The sequence below is a fragment of the Elephas maximus genome, chromosome 12 (genome assembly GCF_024166365.1).
Source record: "Elephas maximus indicus isolate mEleMax1 chromosome 12, mEleMax1 primary haplotype, whole genome shotgun sequence".
In the NCBI taxonomy this organism is placed as follows: Eukaryota; Metazoa; Chordata; class Mammalia; order Proboscidea; family Elephantidae; genus Elephas; species Elephas maximus.
Window position 1 is genome coordinate 101,614,038 of NC_064830.1, and position 25,536 is coordinate 101,639,573.

At 39.4% G+C, this 25,536-nt stretch overlaps 1 protein-coding gene across 2 annotated transcripts in view; it reads left to right on the top strand.

Moving 5' to 3' along the window:
- The window catches only part of LMTK2 (lemur tyrosine kinase 2), a 118,588-nt gene that overhangs the window by 32,921 nt on the left and 60,131 nt on the right, over window positions 1-25,536 (top strand). For both annotated transcript variants that reach the window (XM_049904401.1, XM_049904402.1), the window contains exons 2-5: window positions 11,711-11,835; window positions 14,632-14,776; window positions 18,561-18,634; window positions 23,591-23,709. In XM_049904401.1, the coding sequence (XP_049760358.1) occupies window positions 11,711-11,835; window positions 14,632-14,776; window positions 18,561-18,634; window positions 23,591-23,709 (463 nt within the window). The remainder of the gene's footprint in view (window positions 1-11,710; window positions 11,836-14,631; window positions 14,777-18,560; window positions 18,635-23,590; window positions 23,710-25,536) is intronic.

A 25,536-nucleotide genomic window follows, 5' to 3' on the forward strand; every position in this document is an offset into this window, starting at 1 on the left:
CCAAGCATTTAATGGTACAGTATGAGTATAACCTATAATACGTATGACTTGATGGTCATGATAAGTGCTATGTTACTGGCTTATGTATGTACTGTACTCTATCGTTATTTTAATATGAACTTTCCCTACTTAACAATTATAAAGTTTACCCTGTAATAGTGTATGCTTCAACTCGTAGGCAGCAGCATCCAATCTTATGCATCATGGGTCTCTTGAATGTTGTAGCATTATTTCTCTTGTTTAATTTTCTTTTGAAAACATTACTGAGAAGGATATCATGGCTCCCAAACGCAGCAAAACCAGTGCTAGTGAGAGCAGCAACAAGAGGCAAAGGAGAAGTGTCAATTTGCAAGTGAAACAAAAGGTTATTAAACAACACGAAGGCGGAAAATCAGTGAGTGCTATTGCTCACGATTTAGGCATGTGTAGTTGACAGTCACGACGACCCTCAGAAACAAAAAATTCTCCAACCCGTTAAACAGTCGGCACCACTGAAAGCTACAAGGCTAATGAAAACTCGAGAGGGACCTAAATCAGGTGGAAGAATTGCTAATGGCTTGGATCAAGGACGAAACACAAACACAGGCCCGCTCAGCACGTTGACGATCACTGCTTGCATGAAGCTCGTTGAAGAAAAAGCAGGACCAGACTATGATACTGAGTTTAGGCCTAGCTCTGGGTGGTTCAGGAGCCTCAAACAACGTTTTTCACTGTCACGTGAATGTGAGTGGTGAGTCTGAGTGCTATGCGAAGGCAGCAGAAGAATTTGTTGAAACCTTAGGTAAAAAAATCATAGAGGGAGATTATTTGCCCCAGCAAATTTTTAATATGGACGAAACCCCCTTTTCTGGATGTGGGACCTCCTTATTCTGGAAGCTAAGGCCTAAAAGGACCTTCATCCGTAAGGAGCCAAGTCAATGCCAGCCTTTAAGGTTTTTAAAGACAGTGACAGTGTTGTTAGGAGGCAGTGTTGTATACATACGTGGTGTTTGCACACTGTCCCAATCATTCAATGTCTTATTTCACAGAACATACTGTGGACGTTGGATGCATGAATGTATTAATGTGGATTTAAGTATTAAAGTTTGTTTAATTGTGACTTGTAAAATTTGGTATGCCATATTATCAAGACTATGATTAAAAATTGTGATATTTTAAAACATCTTTGTTGAGCTTGATCTGTGCTATATCTCTTTATAAAGCACATATTGTTCTTTAGAAGATGTTAATTTTTAAGACTTAATAGTATGGGTAAGATTTAAAAAAAAGATTAAATAGAATCTTGAGGTAAAGAGCTGGTATAGTTTCTCAAATGTCCTTTCAGAGCAAGTTAATTTGGGATTATATGTGTTTTTAGAAGAAGAAAGTCTTAGATGTTTGCATCTGTAAATAATATTTAAATAAGCTTAAATTTTTTTTTTTTTAGCTAGCAAGGCAATTTTAGAAGACACCTTGGTCCATTTGCCTTGGCTGCATATATTTGTTAACGAAGTGTTCACTGCAGCCCCTTAATGACAAAGGAGCTTCTAAAACATCATTTCTCCTTCTTACCTATGGACCTTTAAATTTTTTTATTTAATCCGGGTTAAATAGTTAATTAGTTAATTAGATATATGTCCTGAGTTCGTTCGCGGTTCTAGCTAGGAGTCTGTAATGGTTAAATTAATAGGTAGGTAGTCTTCCTGACTTGATGTGAGTCATTACTGAGAAATCACATTCTCCAAATTACCTGTCTGTAAAACAGGTGATATGTACCTCCCTCTTGGTGTTTCTAAAGTTTCCTGCTTATTAAATCAAGTGCTAGATATATATTTAAATGCTTTAAAAACTGTAAAATGAAAACTCACGTAGCGTGCTGTAGAGATGCTAAGTAGTTTTTCGGGGAACCATACGAAGTATCCCAAACCTCTTATTATCCTTGCTCTCTATAATCACTACGGCTGCCTAATGCATGAATGCATTCCTGTTGTTGTTCCTGTTTAGTAGATGGTTGGTTTGATTTGTGTATTGCTGAATGCTGTGGACTTAGAATGTTGAAGGAACACTGTCTTTCTTCACAGTTTCCTAGCAGTTGTAATCAGGAACCTTCTGGAGGCCCAGTTTCTAGTTTCACCAATGGGACATGAGGATTTTAGTTACAGCTCCTCATGTCTAGAATTTACTCCCTTTCTGTGGTTTATGCAAACCCATTTTACCTTTCAGCCTGTGCCAGGTTGGTTTATTTTCTTCATTTTGTGGGAGTTTTTCCTTTGTTTAGTTTATAGAATTTTTTAAAGCACAGTGCTTTGGACTGATGAAAAGAAAAATACACTAAATAAAATTGCCTTTAAAAGTGGTAACTTAGTGAATTTCTGAGGCTGTAATTTGCACAGTCCCCTTAATAAATAGACCTGGTATACACTGAGGAGACCTGAGTGTGGGCGATGAGATACCGACTGCAGTGTTGTAACAGAAATGAGTATGTTATAAACGTAGGGCACAGGTTGGCATAAGTCATTATTTTTAACATGGATATGACTTTTCATACCCTCTGATGACTCACAGAAGATAGTATGGTGAATCAGGTCATTGGACCTAGCCTTCAGACAGCCTGACCAAGTTTTACAGGAAATGGGTAGTATGTGGTGATAAAAAATACAGGTGAAAAGAGAGGAAAAAAGTAATTTAATGTCTGAGTTTGGAGGAGAGCCTCAGAAGTGTGAGCTGACTTAATTAACAGTAACAAACCAGTTCAAAGTACTTAGGTTAGGCTCTCCTTAAGTTAGAAGTTAACCACACTGAGGCAAACCAAGAAAGTTTTTTTTCCTTGTGTTTGAATTCTGGCTTTGCCACTTAACAACCTTATGTTCTTGAGCAGATCAGTTTCTTCACCTGGGAAATGGAGCTGGTAATATTACTTCAGAGGTGTTACGAAGATCTAATGAAAGAATACTGAATTTTATCAAATCTCAGATACGATTGCTTACCCTTATTTTTGTGCCATTAAGAAAGAAGAAATGCTGCCAATTAAAGTATCTTGACTTCAAGTATAAGTTGCACTGAAATTCTGGGGTGTTAAAATGTGGTGGGAAAAAAGTGCTTCTTAAAAATCAATAAAATTGCGGTGTATATGAGAGCACTTTGCTACGTGAGCCTCAGGAGTCATATTTAATCTTCATTATGTGAGTCAGGGGAGTGAAACAAAGGTATAAAAATAAATACCAGCGGGAAGCACAGGTTGAACTGACAGCCAGCTGCAAGGGGGAGAAAGTGATCTTGGAAAGTATCTTTATTCACAGTCAGTTGGCTCTCGATGGCTCACTGCTCCTCCCTTAGTTGAGTTTTCCAGTTGTACACAGTATGGCAGTAGCTGCTAGGGAATTCTTGCTCTCAGTGAAAGTGGACATCCTTCCGGATTGCCTTCTGAATGGAGTCACCAAGTTACCTTCTGTGTTCAGTGTATGAATTTTTCTCTGTTGGTTGATTTTGTTGTTGTTGACTAGGTTGGTTTAGAACTTAGTTTTTTTTTTTAATTTTGTTGTTGAGATATATATAGAAAACATACACCAATTCAACAGTTTCAACATGATTTAGTGACATAGATTACATTCTTTGAGTTGTACAACCATTCTCATTCTCCTTTTCTATTACTCCCACATTAATAGAACTCACTCCCCAAGGTTCCTGTCTGATCTTTTTGATTTGCTGTTGTCATTTTGACCCGGTATAGTTAGTTCTTAAAAGAGCATACTGCTTAAGGCAGACTTTTTTTTTTTTTTTACACCAGTTAAGCTAAACTGTTGTTGGGTTTTAAGATGATTTCAGGGGATATTTTTGGTTTAAGGTTTAAAGATTATCTCAGGGCAGTAGTTTCAGGGATTCATCCACCTTCCATGGCTCCAGAAAGTCTAGAGTACGTGAGCATTTGAAATTCTATTCTGCATTTTCCCCCTTTTTGATCAGGATTCTTCTATGGAATCTTTGATCAAAATGTTCAGTAATGGTAGCCAGGCACCATCCAGTTCTTCTGGTTTCATGGCAAAGGAGGCAGTTGTTTATGGAGACAATTAGCCATACGTTCCATATCCTTCTCTTTTACTCCTGACTGTCCTTCTTCCTCTGTTGCTCCAGGCGAATAGAGACCAATCGTTGTGCCTTGGATGGCCACTTGCAAGCTTTTAAGACCCCCGGCATTATGCACTGAACTAGGAGGTAGAACAGAAGGACTAAACACATTATTAGGCCAGTTAACTGAGATGTTCCCTGAAACCATGACCCTAAACCTCCAAACCAAGGAATCAAATCCTGTGATGTGTTTGGTTGTCCATAAGCAGCCTCATCTGCTACTCTTTTTTGTTGTTGTTGCAAATATATCTATCACAACTTTTGCCAATTCATCTTTTTACAGGTGTACAACTTATTGACACCAATTACAGTAATTAGCTGAGCAACCCTACAGTTAATCAATGCAATTTTCCCCTCCCCATTAACCCCCTCGTACCCCTGATAACCACTACTAAACTTCGATCTCTATACATTTGCCTTTTCTTGTCTTTTATGTAAGTGAGGACATATAATATTTGTCCTTTTATGATTGGCTTTTTTCACTCAGCATGTCTTCAAGTTCCATCCATACTGTAGGATGTATTCCATTGTATGTATGTACCACATTTTGTTTATCCCTTCACCTGTTGATGGGCATTTGTGAATAGTGCTGCAGTGATCATTGGGGTACAAGACTCTTTTTGAGCCTCTGCTTCCAAGTCCTTTGGGTATATACCCAGGAGCGGAATTGCTGGGTCCTATGGTAGTTCTGTTTTTAGTTTTTTTGAGGAACCACCACATTGTTTTCCACAATGGCTGTACCATTTTGCATTCCCACCAGCAGTGGATAAGGGTTCCAATTTCTCCACATCATCACCAGCATTTGTTTTTGTTTTTATTTTGGCCATGCTAGTGGGAGTGAAATGGTATCTCACTGTGGTTTTAATTTGCATTTCATGTGTTTGGTGGCCGTTTGAATGCCCTTTTGGTGAAATGTCTAAGTGCTTTGCCCATTTTATGATTGGCTTATTTGTCTTTTTGTTGTTGTCAAATTTTATATATATTTTGGTTATTAGATTCTTGTCAGATATGTGGTTTCTGAAGGTATTCTCCCAGTCAGTAGCTTATCTTTTCACTTTTTGGGTAAAGTGCTTTGATGAATACAAGTTTTAAATTTTTTGTGATCACATTTATTTAGTCTTTTGCTGTTTGTACTTTTTTTATATTAGACAATCCATTGTTGGAAACTAGGCCTGACAGCGTTGCCTTGCTTGTTCTTCTAAGAATTTTGTTGTTTTAGCTTGCATATTTAGGTCCTTAGTCCATTTTTAATTTGTTTTTATGTATGGTATGAGGCATGGATCACATTTCATTTTTCTGCATGTGGAAATCCAATTTTCCAAACACCGTTTATTGAAGAGACTCTTTTTTCCCCATTGAATGGACTTACTGCCCTTGTAAAAAATTGTTGACCGTAGATGTGTGGGTTTATTTCTGGACTCAGTTCTATTGCATTGGTCTCTATGTCTGTTGTTAAACCAGAAACAGGCTGTTTTCATTATTGTAGCTTTGTAGTACGTAGTATGTTTTAAAATCAGGAAGTGTGAGTCTTCCAACTTTGTTCTTTCAGCATTGCTTTAGCTATTTGGGGCCTCTTGCCATTCCATATAAAGTTGAGGTTTGGTTTTCTGTGTCTGTAAAGAAGGCTGTTGCATTTTAATCGAGATTGCGTTTAATTTATAGATTGCTTTGGGTAGTATTGACATCTTAATAATACTAAGTCTTCCGATCCATGAACGTGGAACACCTTTTCATTTATTTAAGTCTTCTTGAATCTCTTTCATCAGGGTTTTATAGTTTTCGTTATATGTGCCCTTCCTGTCCCTGGTTAGATTTATTTCTAGGTATTTTATTCTCTTAGATGCTATTATAAATGGAATTGTTTTTCTGATTTCCCTTTCAGATTTCTCCTTGCTGGTGTATAGAAACCCAGTTGATTGTTGTTTGTTGACCTTTTACCCTACAGCTTTGCTAAATTTCTCTATTAGCTCTAGAGGTTTTCTTGTGGACTCTGGAATTTCCTATATATAGGATCATATCTCTCCATAGAGATAATTTTACTTCTTTTCCAATCTAGATACCTTTTATTTCTTTTTCTTGTCTTATTGGTCTGGGTAGGGCCTTAATACAGTAGTGAATAGAAGTAATGAGAGCGGCACCCTTGTCTTGTTCTCAGTAAATATAATGTTGGCTGTTAATTTTTTATATATGCCCTGAATAATATTGAGGAATTTTCCTTCTATTCCAATCTTCTTTAGAGTTTTCATTAAGAAAGGGTGTTGTATTTTATCAAATACTTTTTCTACATCCATAGAGATGATCATGTGGTTCTTTTCCTTTGTTCTGTTGAGGTGATGTATTAATGTTGATCGCTTCTGTAATGTTAAATCATCCCTGCATTCCTGGACTAAAACCCACTTGGTCATGGTGTATGAGTATTTTAATATGCTGTTGAGTTCTGTTTACTAGTATTTTGTTGAGGATTTTTGCGTCTATATTCGTAAGAGATATTAGCCTATAGTTTTCTTCTGGTGTCTTTGTCTGGTTTGAGTATCCGGGTTATGTTTGCTTCATAGAATGAATTAGGGAGTATTCCTTCTTTTATCTTTTGGAAGAGTTTAAACATTATTGGTGTCAATTCTTCTCTAAATGTTTCATAGAATTCCCTAGTTAAACCATCTGGTCCAGAAGATTTTTTGTTGTTATTGGGAGGTTTTTGATCATTGATTCAATCTTCTTTTCCTGAGTCTGTTGAGACTTTCTATTTCCTCTGAGTTAATTTGGATAGGTTGTGTGCTTCTAAGAATTTGTCCATTTCATCTAGGTTATCCAGTTTGTTGCCATACAGTTGTTCATAATATTCTGTCATAATTCTCTTTATCACTATCTGGTCAGTTGCAATGTCTCCTCTTTCATTTTTTTAAATTTTGGCTGTTTGCATCTTTTCTTTGTCAGTGTAGCTAAAGGTTTGTTAATTTATTGATTTTTTCAAAGTACCAACTTCTGGTTTTATTGATTTTATTCCTCTGGTTTCAATTTTATTTATTTATGCTCTGATTTTTGTTATTTCTTTTATCTGGTAGGTTAAGGCTTAGTTTGCTCTTTCTAGTTCCCAAAGTTGTCAGATTAGACTGTTAATTTGAGATCTTTCGTCGTCGTCTTTTTTTGGGGGGGGTAGACATTTATTACTGTAAGTTTCCCTCTAAGTACTCCTTTGCTGAATCCCATAAGTTTTGGTCCGTTGTGCTTTCATTTTCATTTGACTCTAAGAAATTTGTGATTTCTCTTTTGCCTTCTTCCTTGACCCGTTGGTAGTTTAATAGTATAGTGTGTTGTTAACTTCCACATGTTTGTGTATTTTCCAGATTTTTTTTCTATTACTGATTTCTAGCTTCAGTATGTTGTGGTCAGAGGAGATACTTTGTATAATTTAAATCTTTTTAAATTTATCAGGTCTTGCTTTGTGACCTAAAATGTGGTCTGTCCTGGAGAATGATCCATGTGCATTGGAGTAGAATGTATATTCTGTTGTTTTGGGGTGGAGTGTTCTATATATATCTGTTAAGTCCAGTTGGTTTATAGTGTCATTCAGGTCCTCTGTTTACCTGTTGATCTTCTTTCGAGGTGTTCTATCCAATATTGAAAGTGGTGTGTGGAAGTCTCCAACTGTTGTTGTGGTACTGTTTCTCCCTTCCATTCTATCAGTGTTTGCTTTATATATGTACGTACCCTGATGTTAGGTGCATATATATTTATGACTGTCAAATCTTCTTGACTAATGAACCCTTTTATCACTGTATAACATCCATCTTTATTTCTTCTGACAGATTTCGTCTTAAAGTCTACTTTGTCTGATACTAAGATTGTCACCCTAGCTCTTTTGGTTATTATTTGTATGGAATATTTTTTTCCATCGTTTCACTTTCAACCTATTTGTGTCCATGAGTTTAAGGTGTGTCTCTTGTAAACTGCATATAGTTGGATCATTTTTTTTTTTTTTAATCTGTTCTGCCAGTCTCTGCCTTTTGATTGGAGCATTTAGTCCATTGACATTCACTGTAATTACTGCTAAGAAGTGACTTACTTCTGCCATTTTGTTATTCTTGTGTGTCTTAAGCCTTCTTTGCCTTTGTCTGTTACTACTGCTTGCTTTCGTGTTTTGTTGGTTTATTGTAGTGAGCCTTTTTGGTTCCCTTCTCCTTTCCTTTTGTGTATTTTTTAAAATATACCTTCTTAATGGTTGTCATGACTATTTACATTTAAGAGCTTGTAGTTGTACCATTCTGGGGTGAGTTGGTACCAACTTCAGTAATGAATAAGAAACTCTATATTTTATTCTTCTCCTCCTCCTTTTGTTGTCGTTATCACTAATTATGTCTTTATATTTCATGGGCCCTGTAACATAATTTTATCCTTGCCTCTTAAGTATTTGTTATTAAAGAAACATGAAGGACAAAACATTTAGAATTATACTTGTCCATGCATCTCCCTTTATTAAGGATCTTTCTTTTTATGTATTGCTTTGAATTCATTCTAGCGTCTTTTTATTTCCTTTTATGGAACTCCCAATTAGTATTTTTTTGTAGGGCTGGTCTGGAGGATATGAACTCTCTCAGCTTCTGTTTGTCTAGGAATGTTACAGTTTTACCCTCATTCTTGAAGGATAGTTTCTCTGGGTATAGTATTCTTGCTTGACAGTTTTTTTCTTTTAGCACTTTAAGTTTATCATTCCATTGCCTTCTGGCCTCCATTGTTTCTGAGGAAAAATGGACATTTAATCTTACTGAGGATCCTTTGTATGTGACTGTTTGCTTCTCTCACTGTTTTCAAGGTTCTCTATTTTTACTTTTTGAGAGCCTAGCTGTGATGCATCTTGGTGTAGATCTCTTTGAACTTATCCTGCTTGGGGTTCTTTTAGGTTCTTGGATTTGTGGATTCATTTCCTTTGTTAGACTGGGGAAATTTTCTGCCATTACTTCTTCAAATGTTCTTTCTGTCCCTTTCTCTGTCCCATCTCCTTCTGGAATTCCAGTGATGTGTATGTTAGGTTCCTTGTTGTCATACAACTCCGTTAAACTCTGCTCAGTCTAGAGCCTCCATTCTTGTTGATCTTCAGAGTCTGTAATTTTAACTATCTTATCATCTAATTTGCTGGTTTTTTCTTCTTCCTGATTAAATCTGTTGGCAAGTCCTTCTGTTGTGTTTCTCATTTCAGTTGCAATATCTCTTTTTTAGATCCTCGTTTTATTCTTACATGGTTTTCCTTATTTCTTTTAGCTGTTTGTCTATGCTTTCCCTTAGTTCTTTAATTATAGTTAATGTTGTTGTATTATATTTTCCATTATTTGGTCAACCCTAGACATGCTTTCACTCTCTTTGTCGTGTTCATTTGGATGGGCCATTGGGAAAATGCAAGAGCAGCCCAGAGCTTCTTGTAATGCCGGAAAGTTGGAGAAAAGGAATGGGGCATGTCAGAGAGACCCAGTAGTCAATTTGAAAGAGCTACCAGTGGTCAAAAATAGAACAATTTGAGCCACTTAAGAAATAATGGTAGTATTGGAGCCCTGGTGGTGCTATGGTTAAGCGCCAGGCTGCTAACTGAAAGGTTGGCAATTAGAACCCACAAACAGCTTTGCAGGAGAAAAGACCTGGAGATCTGCCCCTGTAAAGATTACAAAAAAAAAAAAAACCAAAAAAAAAAAAAAAACCCATTATCATTGAGCTCATCCTGACTCATAGTGACAAAGATGTGGAGTCTGCTCCCATAAAGATTACAACAGCCTTGGAACGTGATCTTTATGGAAGCAGACTCCACATCTTTCTCCTGCAGAGCAGCTAGTGGGTCTGAATCACCAACCTTTTGGTTAGCAGCTGAGCACTTAACCATTGTGCCACCAGGGCTCCTTCTGTAATAAGTCAGAATTGACTCGACAGAGCACACAACAACAACAATTGGGGTATAACTCACATAATAAAATAAGTAGCCATGAGTCCAAGCAGGTATAAATGAATAAACAAATAAATCGGAGAGGGGGAGGGGAATGGGCAAGACTTCTTACAGAAGAATTCCAATTAATAAATGTAGAGAGAATGAGGGAAAAAAACATCACAGTAGTAACTGCTGCAGCCAAGATCTGATGTGTGCAACAGCGGGCTTAACTTCAGTGGAGAAACAGAATATTTGCATAGCCTCAAAGTATTGCTCCTCAAACACTTATTAATTACTGTAGTTCTTTTAACACACATGTACAAATTCTTTCATGTTCCTCTGTTCAGAAAGTACGTAGCTCAATTCCTTTCCCTGTGTGTGTGTGTGTGTGTGTGTGTGTGTGTGTGTGTGTGTGTGTGCGCGCACACCGGACTTTGTGACTTGCTTTTAAGGAATAGAGTATGGAAAGGGAAAAATCATAACCTTCCAGTGGTGAAACCTGTCAGAAAGCACCCAACCCACGTGGGCAGGGTTATCACCACCAGCAATAAGGCATATTGACCTCATGTGCTCCCCATATGATGGGACAGGAAGGGCAGTTCACCCTGTGGTAGTCTCCCCGTATGTCTATAACCTCAGTCGAATCGTGAGAACATGTCAGGCAAACCCACACTGAGGGGCAGTCTACAAAACAGCTGATTGTACAGGTGGTCCCGACTTAGGGCGTATCCGAGTTACGAAGAACCATGCTTTAAAACTGTCCGTGGGGTTTTTGTACATCTTATCATTAGTAACATGCACTACATACAGTGTTGCAACATGCAATTTGCTGGTGTTATCATTCTTAGATGTAATGTTTCCAACCCCCAAAGACAAAGATCTGGTTTATAAAGATACTGATGATAAAATGAAATAATAATGAAAACTTAAAAGTGAAGTGTTCAGCTTACGTCGGAACCGACTTATGACAGAGTAGTTGTTGGAACAGAACCTGGTCTTAGGTCAGGGACTACCTATACTCTTCAAAAGTGTTAGAGTTATGAAACGCAGAAAGACTGAGAAGCTCACAGATTGAGGAAGTCTAAGGAGACATGGTGATGAAATGCAATATTGGTATCCTGGAGCAGAGAAAGGACATGCGTGGAAAAACTGGTAAAATCTGAATAAAGCCTGATGGGTTTTTTTGTTAATGAAACCCTGATGGAGTAGTGGTTAAGAGCTACAGCTGCTAACCAAAAGGTTGGCAGTTCATATCCACCAGGTACTCCTTGGAAACCCTGTGGGGCAGTTCTGCTCTGTCCTGTAGGGTCGCTATGTGTTGGAATTGACTTGATGGCAACAGGTTTGGTTTGTTTGTTTGTTTCATTAATAGTATTGTATCAGTGTCATTGTCTCAGCTTCAATAAGTGTGTCCTGGTAGTGTAAGATATAACCATTAGTGGAAACTGACTAAAGGGTCTATGGGATCTCTCTGTACTGTTTACTAGCTCTGCAAACCTTCTGTAAATCTCAGATGATTTCACAATAAAAAGTTAAAAACCACCAGCTCTGTATCCTGGATTGATCATCAGCTTTATCTTCAGCATTTAAGCGTTATTTAACTATCAGACCCATTTATATCTGGGGGGAAATGTATTGGTTCACTAAAGTTGATTTTGGAATGTACATATTTTTAATATTCTTTCTCTCTCTTTTCAGGGGAGGCACCTGCTGCAGAAGTTTCCCTATCTTTTGTGATCCTATCTGTGTGCAGTTTAATGCTATTAATAGTGTTAATTGCAAACTGCGTATCCTGCTGTAAAGAACCAGAAATAGACTTTAAGGTGAGCACAGGTAGCTGGAGCGTTAAAATTGTCTTTCAGTATGTGAATCAGTAGAATGACGAATACATCATAGTCCCTTAGGAGCAGGGGTTGGCAAACTTTTTCTGATGGGCTAGGCGGTAAACATTTTCGGCCACAGCAAATAGTGAGTATTGTGGGCCATACTCAGACATAAATCTCTGTCACTACTACTCAGCTCTGCCATTATAGCTTTACAGCAGCCATAAACAATACGGAAACAAACAGTTGTGGCTGGGTGCCGATAAAGCCTTACTTTATTTACAGAAAGGAGCCCTGGTTGTACAGTGGTTAAAGCACTCAGCTGCCAATCCAAAGGCTGGCAGTTAGAATCCACCAGCTGCTCTGCTGGAGAAAGATGTAGCTGTCTGCTTTGGTAAAGATTCACAGCCTTGAAAACCCAATGGGGAATTCTGCTGTGTCCTCTAGGGTCGCTGTGAGTAGGAATCAACTAGATGGCACTAGGTTATTTATTTACAAACGTAGGTGGGTTGGATTTGGCCCACAGGCTGTAGTTTGCCGTCCCCTGCTTGGAGGATCATTGACGATAACCACTTGTCTGGTGAACTTAATTTTTTGCTAAGTGAAGAATAAAGCATGATGATTGAACTCACTTGCTTTTAGGGCCTGTAAGGAAGAACGGGCTGGTTTTGATTTTTTTTGTAGGCGTGGTGTACTTGTGGCCCTTAAGAGTGTTTAATCACAGGGATCCCTCAGTGTGCTTTGTGAGTGGTGAGGAGGAGCATCTCTAGTTTTCCTCGAAACCTTGAGTCCCCTAAGGGGGAGAGGAGTCCTGGCTGATGGGAAGTCCTGGCTCAGGGGAGGGAGAACCTGGAAGGGGGTCTGCAGCAGCTGATGGCTGGAATCTGCCAGGAAACCAGTTGGGAAACCCTGCTTTGGAACTTGTTCTGTGCCTGTCTGGCACATATCAGGGCTCAATAAATACTTAATAAAAAGGAATACATGGGAAAAAAAGAAAAACCTAAAACATATTTTTATGCATATATGCAGAGAAAATGGCCCTTAACAGGCCTTACTGGTCTAAGGGTGTCCTAGCGGTCCTGAGGGCCACTGGTTCAGATCGGGGAGAAAATTCTACAAATGTTAGTTTGGTCCATGTGTATTTTACATGTGGGAAAGAAAACTACCTTCTAGCTAAACCTTTTTGCTGGACACGTGAACCTTATTTCTAGAGCCTCTTGCCTGTTTTTATCCTTTGTCTATTTACACTGCATCTGGTGGCAGCTCTGAGACCATGAGGTGGTATGCTGTCCTTTTTGCTCTTTGCCAGCATTATATACTCAGCAGGCTGGGGACAGAGGAGAGCTGTAGGAAAATAGTCATTCCCATAGGTTATTTTCTTCAGACGAGTTTGCCCCTAGTGTTAGGACTTACTTTAATCAGGGTGTCAACTCCTAGGCCCTAGGATTGCTAGGATCACAGCAGTCACTTGTATGGAAACCTATTACGTGAACCACGTGGGGGCACGCTTGTGGGTGTGTACTTGGGGGAAAAGAGTATCCTTGATTGTCAGTGTTGCTGAGGGACTTTGTAGCAGAAACCTGGGCATTTGGGGACAAACATAGTCTGATCAGTGTTGCTGATACTTGAGTCCAACCTCTGTCTCACATTTCATGATACCTTGTTCTTGCTTTAGATTGTTCTAACCTAATTGAATCTCAGTATTGAATTAGGGAGTTTATTATAATGCAGATTTAAGGTGGGATCCAGGAATCTGTATTTTTATTAAGCTTTCCCAGGTGATTTTGATGCAGGTTACCCAGGAACCACACTGGGTAGACAGTCCTCTCCAGCTGTAAAAGCTATGTGACCAAATAAGAGTATTACCATCTGGAATTTGTTGGTTTCCTTTAGGTTGAGAGCTGTGCCATTTTAGAGCTAAATGGTCCCTTGAAGTTGTTACCTGGTTGTTACCTGGATGAATGACTACATGGCCTTGAGAGTCATCTGTATCGTACCATCACCAAATTAGCATGGACCTCAAGGTGCACCCCGTTAACTGGAATGATGGTACAAAGAGTCAGGATAGCTTTCATCTGAGCAGTCACTTAAAAGGTTTCCACAACCTTATTGGTGCATCCTCAACTTTTAAGTTGGCATCTTGAGGAAAACCAGAAGTTTTTAGTATGTTAATTATGCTTAAGTGCTCCAGTTTTATACTAAGGGTCATGGCTCAGGTCCTAATCATTTTCTACCTAGCTGAGTAATTTTTCCCTTGCTACCCTTTCTTGTTTTTTTTACCCTTTCTAGAGAAATACTCGCTTAAAATATCTTTTCACTGTCCTATTGTGACAGAAATCACATTGCAACTAGAAATACATACACAATGAAAACTCAGTTTGTTTTGTTTTGATTATCAGTATGCAAAGAGATTTATAAAAATGAGTGGTAAAAACAAAACAGATAGCTTAGACTCTAGTCATTTATAACTGAACTTTTGAGCCTGGGAGAGTATTTCAATTTTGTTCAGTGATGTGGTTGTTCTAGAAAATTTTGCATTTAACTTCAAGCTGTCAGTTTCAAAAGTTACATGAAACACATATAATTTATTTCCAAATCTTAACTTAGTCTGCGCTTTGGGGCTGGAAAACACAATCACATAAGCTTATTACTTGAGGTAAGTTTGAACTAGAAAAAAAATTGATGGTAGCGTGTTCCAGATGAGTGAATGTTCCTATCTTAAATGTTAGCAATTGGTGTTTATATTTGCTCCCAAACTGACTGACGTTAGAGGTGACGTTACTCTCATTGTTTTAGGAATTTGAAGATAACTTTGATGATGAGATAGATTTCACGCCACCAGCAGAAGACACTCCCTCTGTTCAGTCCCCAGCAGAAGTTTTTACACTTTCAGTACCAAATATTTCACTACCAGCTCCCTCCCAGTTCCAGCCTTCCGTAGGTAAGACCTGGCCATCCTCATGGTGTAGTTTCATGAATTATTTTGGAGAAATAAGAGAATGGGAGCTTGCTGCTAATTATAAAACACCTGCCCGCCCATCTCCTTCTTTGCTTTTTTGTTTCTCTTCCTTTTCCCTGACCAAGCTGCATTCTAGTGGTGAGGCCCGTTGCATTCTTGCAGGAAGTCGGGCCTGTTCCTTTCTGGGCCCTGGACCTGGATGTAAGAATAAAACTAGTCTCCTTGATTTATCTAAGCTGAACCTCGGACAGTCAGTGGGCTGTATTTTGGTAGTGTAAAATGGAAACATTAAATGTCTATCAATATGTAACTTGTGAAATTATAGTAAATTCATACAATGGAATATTATGTAGTCTTATAATAGGATGGAGCCCTCGTGGCGAAGTGGTTAAGAGCTCAGGCTGTTGTCCAAAAAGTCAGCAGTTCTAATCCACCAGCCACTGCTTGGAAATTCTGTGGGGCAGTTCTACCCTGTCCTGTAGGGTCTCTGTGAGTTAGCATCAACCTGACGGTGTACAACAACAACAACATCAAATGTTGAAGGTAACCTGTATTTGACTATGCAAGATATTCGTGATGTATTAAGTGAAACGGTTGGGCCATGTATTCACAAGCATGTCTAGAAAAAACTTCTTCACTGTTTTTTTTTCCTCCTGGTTTTCAACTATATTTTATTTTTTAATGGTTAATATATTTATGTGGTTCAAAACCAAAACATAAAAAGGTATATACAGTGGCAAGTCTTCCTCTAATCCTCAAATCTGACCTCAGTTCCCACCCCCCCACCTTCCCTCGGTAACCATTCTTCTTGGTTTCTTACACATCTTTCTAGAGTTTCTTGATGCACAGACCCCCATTCACCACTTTTTTTTTTAACTCAGAAGTTGCATGGCAAACACACTATTCTGTATCTTGCTTTTTTCACTCACTGGTATACCTTAGAGATCTTTTCATATCAATACAGACAGCTTATGTATTCTGGTTTACAGGTTCATCCTATTTAAATTGTGTGGACTTAGTACAGTTTATTTAACCAGTCTCCCATCGATGCATTTTGGGTTGTTTCTAATCTTATGCTATTAAAAATAAAGCCTGCACCTTTTAGCTAAATAACAGATTGGCTCACAGAATAAAGAGTATCACCCGTGAGTACTGTGTCTCCTTTAAAAAATCATGTAGATGAGACCCAACAGTCAGCAATTACTTTAAGACAAAGATGAGAATATAAGGGGGCAGGGAAACTAGATTAATGGAAATGGAACCAGAACGGAAATTATGAGAATGTTCACACATTGTGAAGAGTGTAACCAGTGTTACCGAATAACTCGTATAGAAATCGTCACATGGGAACCTAAACTTCTGTTATACCTTCACCCAAAACACCATTAAATATTACTAAAAAATAAAATGAAGCTTGTACTTAGGTTGTTTTGCACATGTGTTGATATATTTGTAGGATAAATTTCCAAAAGTGGTTTCTTTCCAATTTTGGTGGATAGTGCCAGTCTCCTCTCCCCAGGAGTTGTACCAGTTTATACTCCTTCCATCTGGAGTGTCAAATGGTGTCAGATGGTACATTGCTATTTGTATTGAAGATTAGTTGGTATCAATTCAAACTAGACTGTTAGAAATTTAGGCTGTTAACTGTAATCCCTATGGTAACCATTAATAACTAAAAATATACAGAAGAGGAAATGAAGAAGGAGTTGAAATGGTACAATAGAAAAAACCAAAACACAAAAAAGGATTTTTTGATGAACAGAGTTCCTAATTTTAATACAGTCAACATTCGTTCTTAGATTTCTTTTTTTAAAAACTGTTAGAACTTATAGTGTTAAGAAATCCTTCCCTATTTTGTGATCAAAATGATACTTAAACCAAGTAGTTTTTGTGGTGGTGGTTGTTTTCCTTAAGTTTTAAAGTTTTGCTTTGACATTTAAACCCATACCCCATCCTGAGTTGGTTTTTGAGTATAGTGTTAGGAGGAAGTCCAATTTACACTTTCCTTGTAGATGGCTGTTTTTTCCAGCTTCGTTTATTGATTAATTCTCCCTTTCCCCTCTGCTTTTTAATTCCATATGTGTGCGGGTCTGTGCTAAGCTCTCTATTCTTTGTCCTTGTCCCACTACCACACTGTCTTGGTTATAATACCTTCTAAGGTACTTGGGTGGCACAAACTATTTGCGCTCGATTACTAGCCTAAAGGTTGGTGGTTCGAACTTACCCAGTGACACCACAGAAGAAAGGCCTGGCAATCTACTTCTGTAAAGATTATAGCCAAGGAAACCCTATGGAGCAGTTCTCTGTAACACATGGGGTTGTCATGAGTTGGAATTGACTCGATGGTAACAAGAGCTTCTAGTAAGTCTCTTGGTGTGAATTTACTTCAAGGCAACTAACAACTTAAAAGCAATGGTGTCTTATAGGACGAGACTCCTTGTTGTTTTTTCAGAAAGGTCTTGGCTAAAAATTTTCTTCCCTTTATTTGACTACATAGATTTTAGAATCAGCTTATCCATAAAAGAAGAAGAAAACTGTGGGATTTTTATTGGAGTTGCATTGAATGTAATTTACAGAGAACTGGCATCTTTACGATATTAAGTCTTCCTATCCTTTAACTGGAGCCTCTTGGTACAGTGGTTGAAAGCTCGGCTGTTAACCGAAAGATCAGCTGTTCAAACCCGCCAGCCTCTCCTTGGAAACCCTATGTGACAGTCCTACTCAGTCCTATAGGGTTGCTGTCAAAATTTTACTCGATGGCGGTGGGTTTGGTTTTTTGGTCTGTCCTTTAACTGGTATCTCTTTCTGTAGCCCCTCTGGGAGAAGTGGTTCTGGGAGAGGCTGTTGCTCCGTTGTTAACACCAGCCTTGGGGATTTGGAGGGGGAGATGAATATTCAAAGCTAGTTAGCTCTTCTGGGGACAGTGTTGTTTCATTGACAGAGTTCTCGTTTTCCACATAGGAGAACCAGAAAACCAAACCCATTGCTGACAAGTGGATTCCGACTCATAGTGACACTATAGGACAGAGTAGAACTGCCCCATAAGGTTTCCAGGGAGCAACTGGTAGATTTGAACTGCCGACCTTTTGGTCAGCTGAGCTCTTAACCACTGCGCCACCAGGACTGTCCATATGGGAGGCTTAGTTCCCAGCCAGTACACCTCAAGTGCAGCCCCGCCACCTATTTTTATCTGTCTGCAGAGGCTTGCTTATTGCTATGATGCTGAAGAGGTTTCAGCAGGGCTTCCATTTTAAGACAGACTAGGAAGAAAGGCCTGGCAATCTACTTCTCAAAAAATCAGCCAGTGAAAACCCTATGGATCGCAATGGTCAGTTCCCATGGTGCATGGGGTCGCCGTGAGTCAGGGGCAGACTCGAAGGCAGCTACCAACAACAGTAAAGCTGTTTTTAAAAAATTAAAGGACGGCAGTTTCAGAAACGGTAATCCTTTGTCTGGTCATCTGTTGAAGGGGGTTCAGAAAAACAAGGACTGGGTAGAGGCCATTAAAATGGTGATTAGTCATTATGGTAGAGTAGTTGGCCCCGAGAGGGAAACGGTGCAAGGTGTGACAGAACCGGAAATAGGAGGCTCGTTCAAAAACACCGTCAGTTTTAAAGCTTGAAGCTGTTTTGACTTCTTTGAAACTGTATTTGTTTCTACCTTTGTTAGCATTAAACTTATGTTAGTGTTTGTATTTTATAGGTTATGTATTTAATGTTTTGATTTGGTAGAATTTACTTTTTTTTTAATGTTCTATTTTCTACAGAAGGTTTGAAGTCTCAAGTTGCACGCCACAGTCTAAACTATATACAAGAGATTGGAAATGGCTGGTTTGGAAAGGTAAAATGTTTTTTTTTTCCTCTACTCTCTCTTATTTATACTGTTTAGAATTTAAAGCTGATTAAGAATTGTACCATGTGACAGTGTAGATTCTCACTGGACACTGTAGTCCTCGTGGAGTTTCCATGTTGCTCCCTGAAATTGTTGAGAATGTGAGCTTCAACATTCCTGGGTTTGTAACTTGTTCCAAAAAGGTCTTTTTTATGTATCAAAGACTTCTCTAATTGTTGCATAAGAACAGAAGGGAGAAGAGTCCTGGAATTTTAGAAGCTTTTTATCCTCCTCAAGTTGAAACCCTGGTGGTGTAGTGGTTAAGTGCTACGGCTGTCAACCAGAAGGTCAGCAGTTTGAATCTACCGGGCGCTCCTTGGAAACACTCTTGGGGCAGTTCTACTCTGTCCTATAGGGTCGCTATGAGTCGGAATTGACTTGGCGACAACGGGTTTGGTTTTTTGGTTTGATGGTGTGGCACAACATAGTGGTTGAGCACTCACTGCTAACTGAAAGGTTGGCGGTTCAAACCCACCCAGGGTCTCTACAGGAGAAAGACATGGTGATCTGCTCCCAAAAAGATTACAACCTAGAAAACCCTATGGGGCAGCTCTACTCTGTCACATGGGGTCACTATGAATCGGAAGTTAACTCAACGCCACCTGACGACAACTTAAATTATTTGTTTTTTCTTTTTCTCCTTCTCTGCTCCTCCATACTTCGTCTGCTTCCCTTAATCGCACTTAACCCACTTCAGAACTTTGGATAATAACCTTTGGGAAGAACTTTTCCCTGTGAACAGTTATTTCTCAAAGCCAGTGAAGTGCCATCGTAGCGGCGCTTTGCTGATCTTTTACCGTAGATCTTTCAGAAGAGATACTCTTACAGCATCTCACAGCGTGCCAGGCATTCTCTGTAAAAGGCTCCTCACTGAGCGGAGTGGTTCAGAGGGGAAAGTGGGCTTGCTTTGCAGTCAGCCATCTTACGCTTCTGCCAGTCCTGTATCTTTGATCGCTTTTAAGCTTCGTTAGTTATCTAATCTTTTCAAACCATTTAGCAAAACCTGTTACAGAGCAGACATTGTTCTTGGTGCTAGGAGCACGATGGGGAACAAGACGGGTAACGTTTCTTTCCTGTGTGGAACTCTGGGAATGGAGCAGTGAACAGAACAGAAGCCAGCCCTCCCAAAGCTTACATTTCTAGCCGGGGAGTTAGACGGCAAACAGACTGCAGTAGAAGATGGGCCCAGAGCAGCATAGAGGAGCCAAATGATGTGGGATAATGTGAGCATCTAAAGACTCAGACTTTCCCTCAGAGTGAGGTGGGGAAGTGCTGCAGGTGGGGAAGAGATACATGATGTAATCCCACTTACCTTTTAACAGGATCCCTCTGGCAGCTACCTTGAGAACATGTCGTGGCAGGCCAAGGCGAAAGCAGGGAAATTGGTTAGGGCTGCCAGAACAAATTACCACAAACAGAAATTTATTCTCTCACAATTCTGGAGGCTAGAAAAGAGCCCTGGTGGCACAGTGGTTAAAGTGCTCAGCTGCTAACTGAAAGGTTGGTATTATGAACCCAGCAGCAACTCAGTGGGAGAAACACCAGACGATCTGTTCCTGAAAGGTCACGGCTTAGGCAACCCTGTGGGGCAGTTCTACTCTGTCATTTGGGGTTGCTGTGAGTCAGAATTGACTCAGTGGCACCCATCAACAACGGAAGGTGTTGGTTTCCTCTTGAGTCTCTGAGAAGAGAATCTGTTCCATACCTTTCTTCTAGTTTCTGGTGGTTGTCAACAGTCCTTGGCATTCCTTGGCATGTAGACAAATTCTTCCAATCACTGCCTTCTTCTCGCATGGCCGCCTGTCCTCTGTGTGTTTCCAAGTCTCCCTCCCCTCATAAGGACACCAGTCATTGTATTTAGGGCCCACCCTAATGCAGTATGATCTCATCTGAACTTGCTTACATCTGTAAAGGCCTCATGCATAGGTTCCGAGTGGACATGAATTTTGGGGGGACATTATTCAGCACAGTAAATAGGCTACTGTGATCATCCAGGGAGAGATGATGAATCTAGATGATAGCATGGACCTGGCGAGAAGCGATGGGACCCAAAATAGATTTTCAAATAAGAGCATGTGGGCCTTAGGATGGATTAGATATGAAGTTTGGAGAAAGAGAGGAGCCAAGGATGACTCTGTCTTTGGCCTGGTGAGCTGGAAGGATGGGGTTGCTGTCAGCTGAAATGGGAAAGACTACAGGGAGAGCAGGCTTGAGGGAGGAAATCAGAGTTCACTTTTGGATATGTTAGGTTTGAGTGGTTATTTAACCTCTGAGTGGGGCTAGCAAGTAGACAGCTGGGTGTGAAAATCCATTAGAGTTCAAGAGAGGGGTTCCAGGCTGGAAATGTAAATGTGGGAGAACTTAAGGAATGAATGGTATTTAAAGCTGTGGGAGTGGATGAACTCACCCAGAATTTGAAAGTAGAGAAGAGGGGACGACACAAGCACTGAGCCCTGAGGCACTGCCGCACTGGGGGCCAGGGCAGTAAAGAAGGACCGGTGAGAAGGAGGAGACCCAGGGGAAGTGAGTGTTCTCAACATCAGGTGAAGAAGGCACTCCAAGAAGATTAATTGTATTAAATACCACATATAAATTGAATAAGATGAAGACTAGGAAAATTTGGGTTCAGCAATGTGAAGTCAATCCTTGGGTACATGAAAGAAGCTGTTTTGGTGAAATGGTGATGATATACCCTTACATGGAACAGGTTGAGGAGAGGAAGGAAGCAGTAAATTGAGAGAATTCTTTTAAGGTGTTTTGTTCTGAAAGGGAGCAGAGAGATGGAATAGTAGCTGTTCGGGAACATTTGTAGGGTAAAGGGAAGGTTTTTTGATTTGCTTTGGTTTTTTATAAGATGGGAAGCTCTCTCAGCATGTTTTTTGTAGAGGGGGAGACATTAGAAATGCAGGAGTGAGAGCCAGAGTAATGGTAGGAGCAAAGCCCTAGAGTGAGCAAGAGCACAGGGATCTATGGCACTGTCGTGGGACTTGAGCTCAGGAGCAGAGACAATTTCTCTCTTGAAATGGAAGCAAGAGTAGCGTGTATAATTACAGGTTCAGGTGGATTTGGTGGCATTAAGATGAGAACATTCACTTGTGATTAGTTTTTCAGTGAATAGGAGGCAAAATCCTTACTTGAAAGTAAGGAGGAGAAAGCTGTGTTGAAAGTTTTGAACAGGAGGAGAAGGTGTGAAAGAGTCCTCTGGGAAAGTACATTGACCAGGGAGATGCGGGAGGATTGGTAGGCAATGCCGAGACCAGTCATTGTGGTTGTGTGTTTGTCTCTGTGGTGGTGTGTTACTGGGAGGCAGTTGGACTTCACCAGCACTAGGGTTTGACTAAGCCAATTCCTCAAGAGAGGCATAAGGGAGCGTTGACAGTGAATGAGTGTGGAGTCTGTGTCAGCTAGGGAGGGGAGTGAGGACTCCAGTGGAAAAGTGGCATCACCAACGGATTTGGAGGGCCAAGTTGGGCACTTGTCAGATTGGAATGTTGAAGTAGATGAGCTAGAGATAAAGGGACTGATAGAGGAGAAGAGGTTAAAATAAAAATGTTAGACATAATATAATTATTTGGTAATGAAAAGTTAAGAGTCCTGGTGGTGCAGTGGTTAAGCGCTTGGCTCCTAACTGAAAGGTTGGTGGTTTGAACCCACCAGCGGCTCCACAGAGAGAAAAGACCTGGCGATCTGCTCCCATAAAGATTACAGCCCAGGAAACCCTATGGGGAAGTTCTGCTCTGTCCCGTAGAGTCTCTATGAGTTGAAATCGACTCAGTGGCACACAGCGGTAACGATGGTAAGTTAGGTCTAGGCCCCTGAGCATCATTGCTGAGATGAAGTTGCAGAAAAATTATTGAAAGTGAGGTTAAAGAACTGAGAGGTCAAGGGGTTGAATGAATTGTCCATGTGGGTATTGAACACCAAGAATGATAACAGTGGTAGTGGAGAGAGAGAACAAGCCAGATTATTGAATAGCCTACTATTATTCATCCCCCTTTTCGAAACTGGTATCTTATGATTGTTAATGCTTGTTACACATGCACAAGCTGATGATTTGAAACAAATAATATGACTTAGTTTTTCTTCATGCTGTCTGTTCATTTTATTGCCATTATATTCCTAATTGAGTTGGGTTCAAGTTTTTACTATCTATTCCAGGGCGTTAATGTTAATCTAGTTATTTTGTGAAAATATTTATGCAAAAACTATTTTAAAAGGAATTTTTTAAGCTTTGATCAATCTTTCAATAAAAACGTTTACTTCATCATTTTCATCCTAAATGCTGTATTTTGAAATGCCTTTGCACCCTTCTGTGTTACATTTGATGTTTCCCTTTTAGCTTGTTCTTACATGAGGCAGCTCATTCTCTGTTTGTTTGGTTAATTTCAGTAGAAGAATACTTTTTTGTGTGTTTTGACTGAAGTTTTGGTTCAAGATAAAGCCTGGTATCTTTGGAATGCTATGATTCTTCAGAGTTACAATGCAATGGTAAAATGCATTGGCTGTTTGTCAGTTTACTTTCTCATGAGAAGGAGACTAAATTACAAAACTCAGTTGAAGTGTCTCTGAGAAACATTTGAGTTACATCTGGGCTGAGTTTGTAAGTTGGTCTTCTGTAATGTTGGCGTTAATTTCCGTGAAAGCATAATACATTTTTAAATAAATAGGAAAGAAATATTTATAACTATGAATGTCGTAAATGTTTGATGAATAGTTTAAAAGGGCACCTTTTCTGAGGAAAAATACTTGAGTTTTCCAAGCTTTTCGTGAGGAAGTATGTAAAATAATAGCGGGCCCTCTGCTTGCTATTTAATTTGTTTTCCTGTCTCTCATTTCCAGATAAGAAATAAATGCTTCTTTACAATTTTGACGGAAGTGACTTGAACAACTGTTCTTTGGTTTTAGGTGCTCCTTGGAGAGATTTACACAGGCACTAGTGTAGCAAGAGTAATAGTGAAGGAGTTAAAAGCAAGTGCAAACCCAAAGGAACAAGATACTTTTTTGAAAAATGGAGAACCTTACTAGTAAGTAAAACCTTCACATATGTTCTATAAACACGGTCTGGGGTCTGTTGAAAATTAAGTGTTTAAAACTACTTGGGGATGTCCCCCTGCAAAATACATGATTTAAGTAAGAACCAAAATCTTGTAACATAATACCCAAAATGTCCAGGTTTCAATAGAATATCACTCGTCATACCAAGAACCAAGAACCAGAAGAACTCAGCTGGAATGAAGAAGACAGTCAACAGATGCCAACATCGATGACAGATGCTAGAATTATCTGACAAGGATTTTAAAGCAGCCTCGTAAAAATGCTTCACACAAGGGAAAGATTGGTTCAAAGGACTAAAGGACCACATCTACCATAGCCTCCACCGGACTGAGTCCAGTACAATTAGATGATGCCCGGCTACTACCACTGACTGCTCTGGCAGGGATCACAATAGAGGGTCCCAGACAGAGCTGGAGAATAATGTAGAACAAAATTCTAACTCAGAAAGACCAGACTTGCTGGCCTGACAGAGACTGGAGAAACCCTGAGAGTGTGGGCCCTGGACACCCTTTCAGCTCAGTAATGAGGTCATTCCTGAGGTTCACCCTTCCGCCAAAGATTGTACAGGCCCATGGAACAAAACAAGACTAAAGGGGCTCACCAGCCCTGGGGCAGGGACTGGAAGGCAGAAGGGAAGAGGAAAGCTGGTAATAGGGAACCCAGGGTTGAGAAGGGAGAGTGTTGACATGTCATGGAATTATTAACCAATGTCATAGAACAATGTGTGTACTAACTAGTTTGCTCTATAAACCTTCATCTAAAGTAGAGTAAAAAAAAAAAAAAGCTTCAGTAAGCAATTACAAACATACCTGAAACATGAAAAAAGAGTTTCTGCTAAGAAACAGAAAGTCTCAGTAAAGAAGACTTAAAGATTTTGCAAGTGAAAAATGGAATAACCAAAATAAAATCAATGGATGTGCTCAATGGCAGAATGGAGAGGACAGAGGAAGAATATGTGAATTTGATGATAAAACAGTAGAAATTACATTTGAACAACAGAAAAATAGACTGTGTGTGTGTGTGTGTGTGTGTACATGTAGGGCCTCAAGGACATGGGAGACTTCAACAAAAGATGTAACATTCATGAGATCAGAGTCCCAGAATGAGAGTAGACAGAAGATGGGGCTGAAAAAGCATTTAAAGAAATAATTGCTCAAAATTTTTCCAGATTTGGAAACGATATAAAGTTACAGATTTAAGAAGGTGAGTGAATCTCAAACAGGATAAACCAAAACAAATCCATGCCAAGACACATCATAGTCAAACTTCTGAAAACTAAAGACAAAAAATCTTGAAAGCAGTGAGAAAGAAATGACACCTTACCCACAGGGGAAAAATAATTTGAATGGCAGCAGAATTCTCATCAGAAACCATGGAGGCCAGAAGGAAGTGGCACACTTTTCAAGTGCTGAAAATAAAGAACTGTGAATCTAGAATCCTGTATCTGTTGAAAATATCTTTCAGGAATGAAAGGGAAGTGAAGACATTCTCAGATGAAAGAAAACTAAGAGAACTTGTAACCAACAGGCCTACCTTGAAAGAATGGCTAAAGGAAGTTCTCCAAACAGAAAGGAAATCATAAAAGAAGGGATCTTGGAAAGTTAGGAAGGAAGAAAGATAATGGAAAGAACAAAAATATTGGTAAATAGGCTTCTCTTGAGTTTTCTAAATTATGTTTGATAGTTGACACAAACGTCATAACATTGTCTAATGTGGTTCTTAAAGGATGCAGAGGAAATATTTAAGACAGTTATGTCACCAGTGACGGAAGGTAAAGAAATTTAAAGGGATGTAAG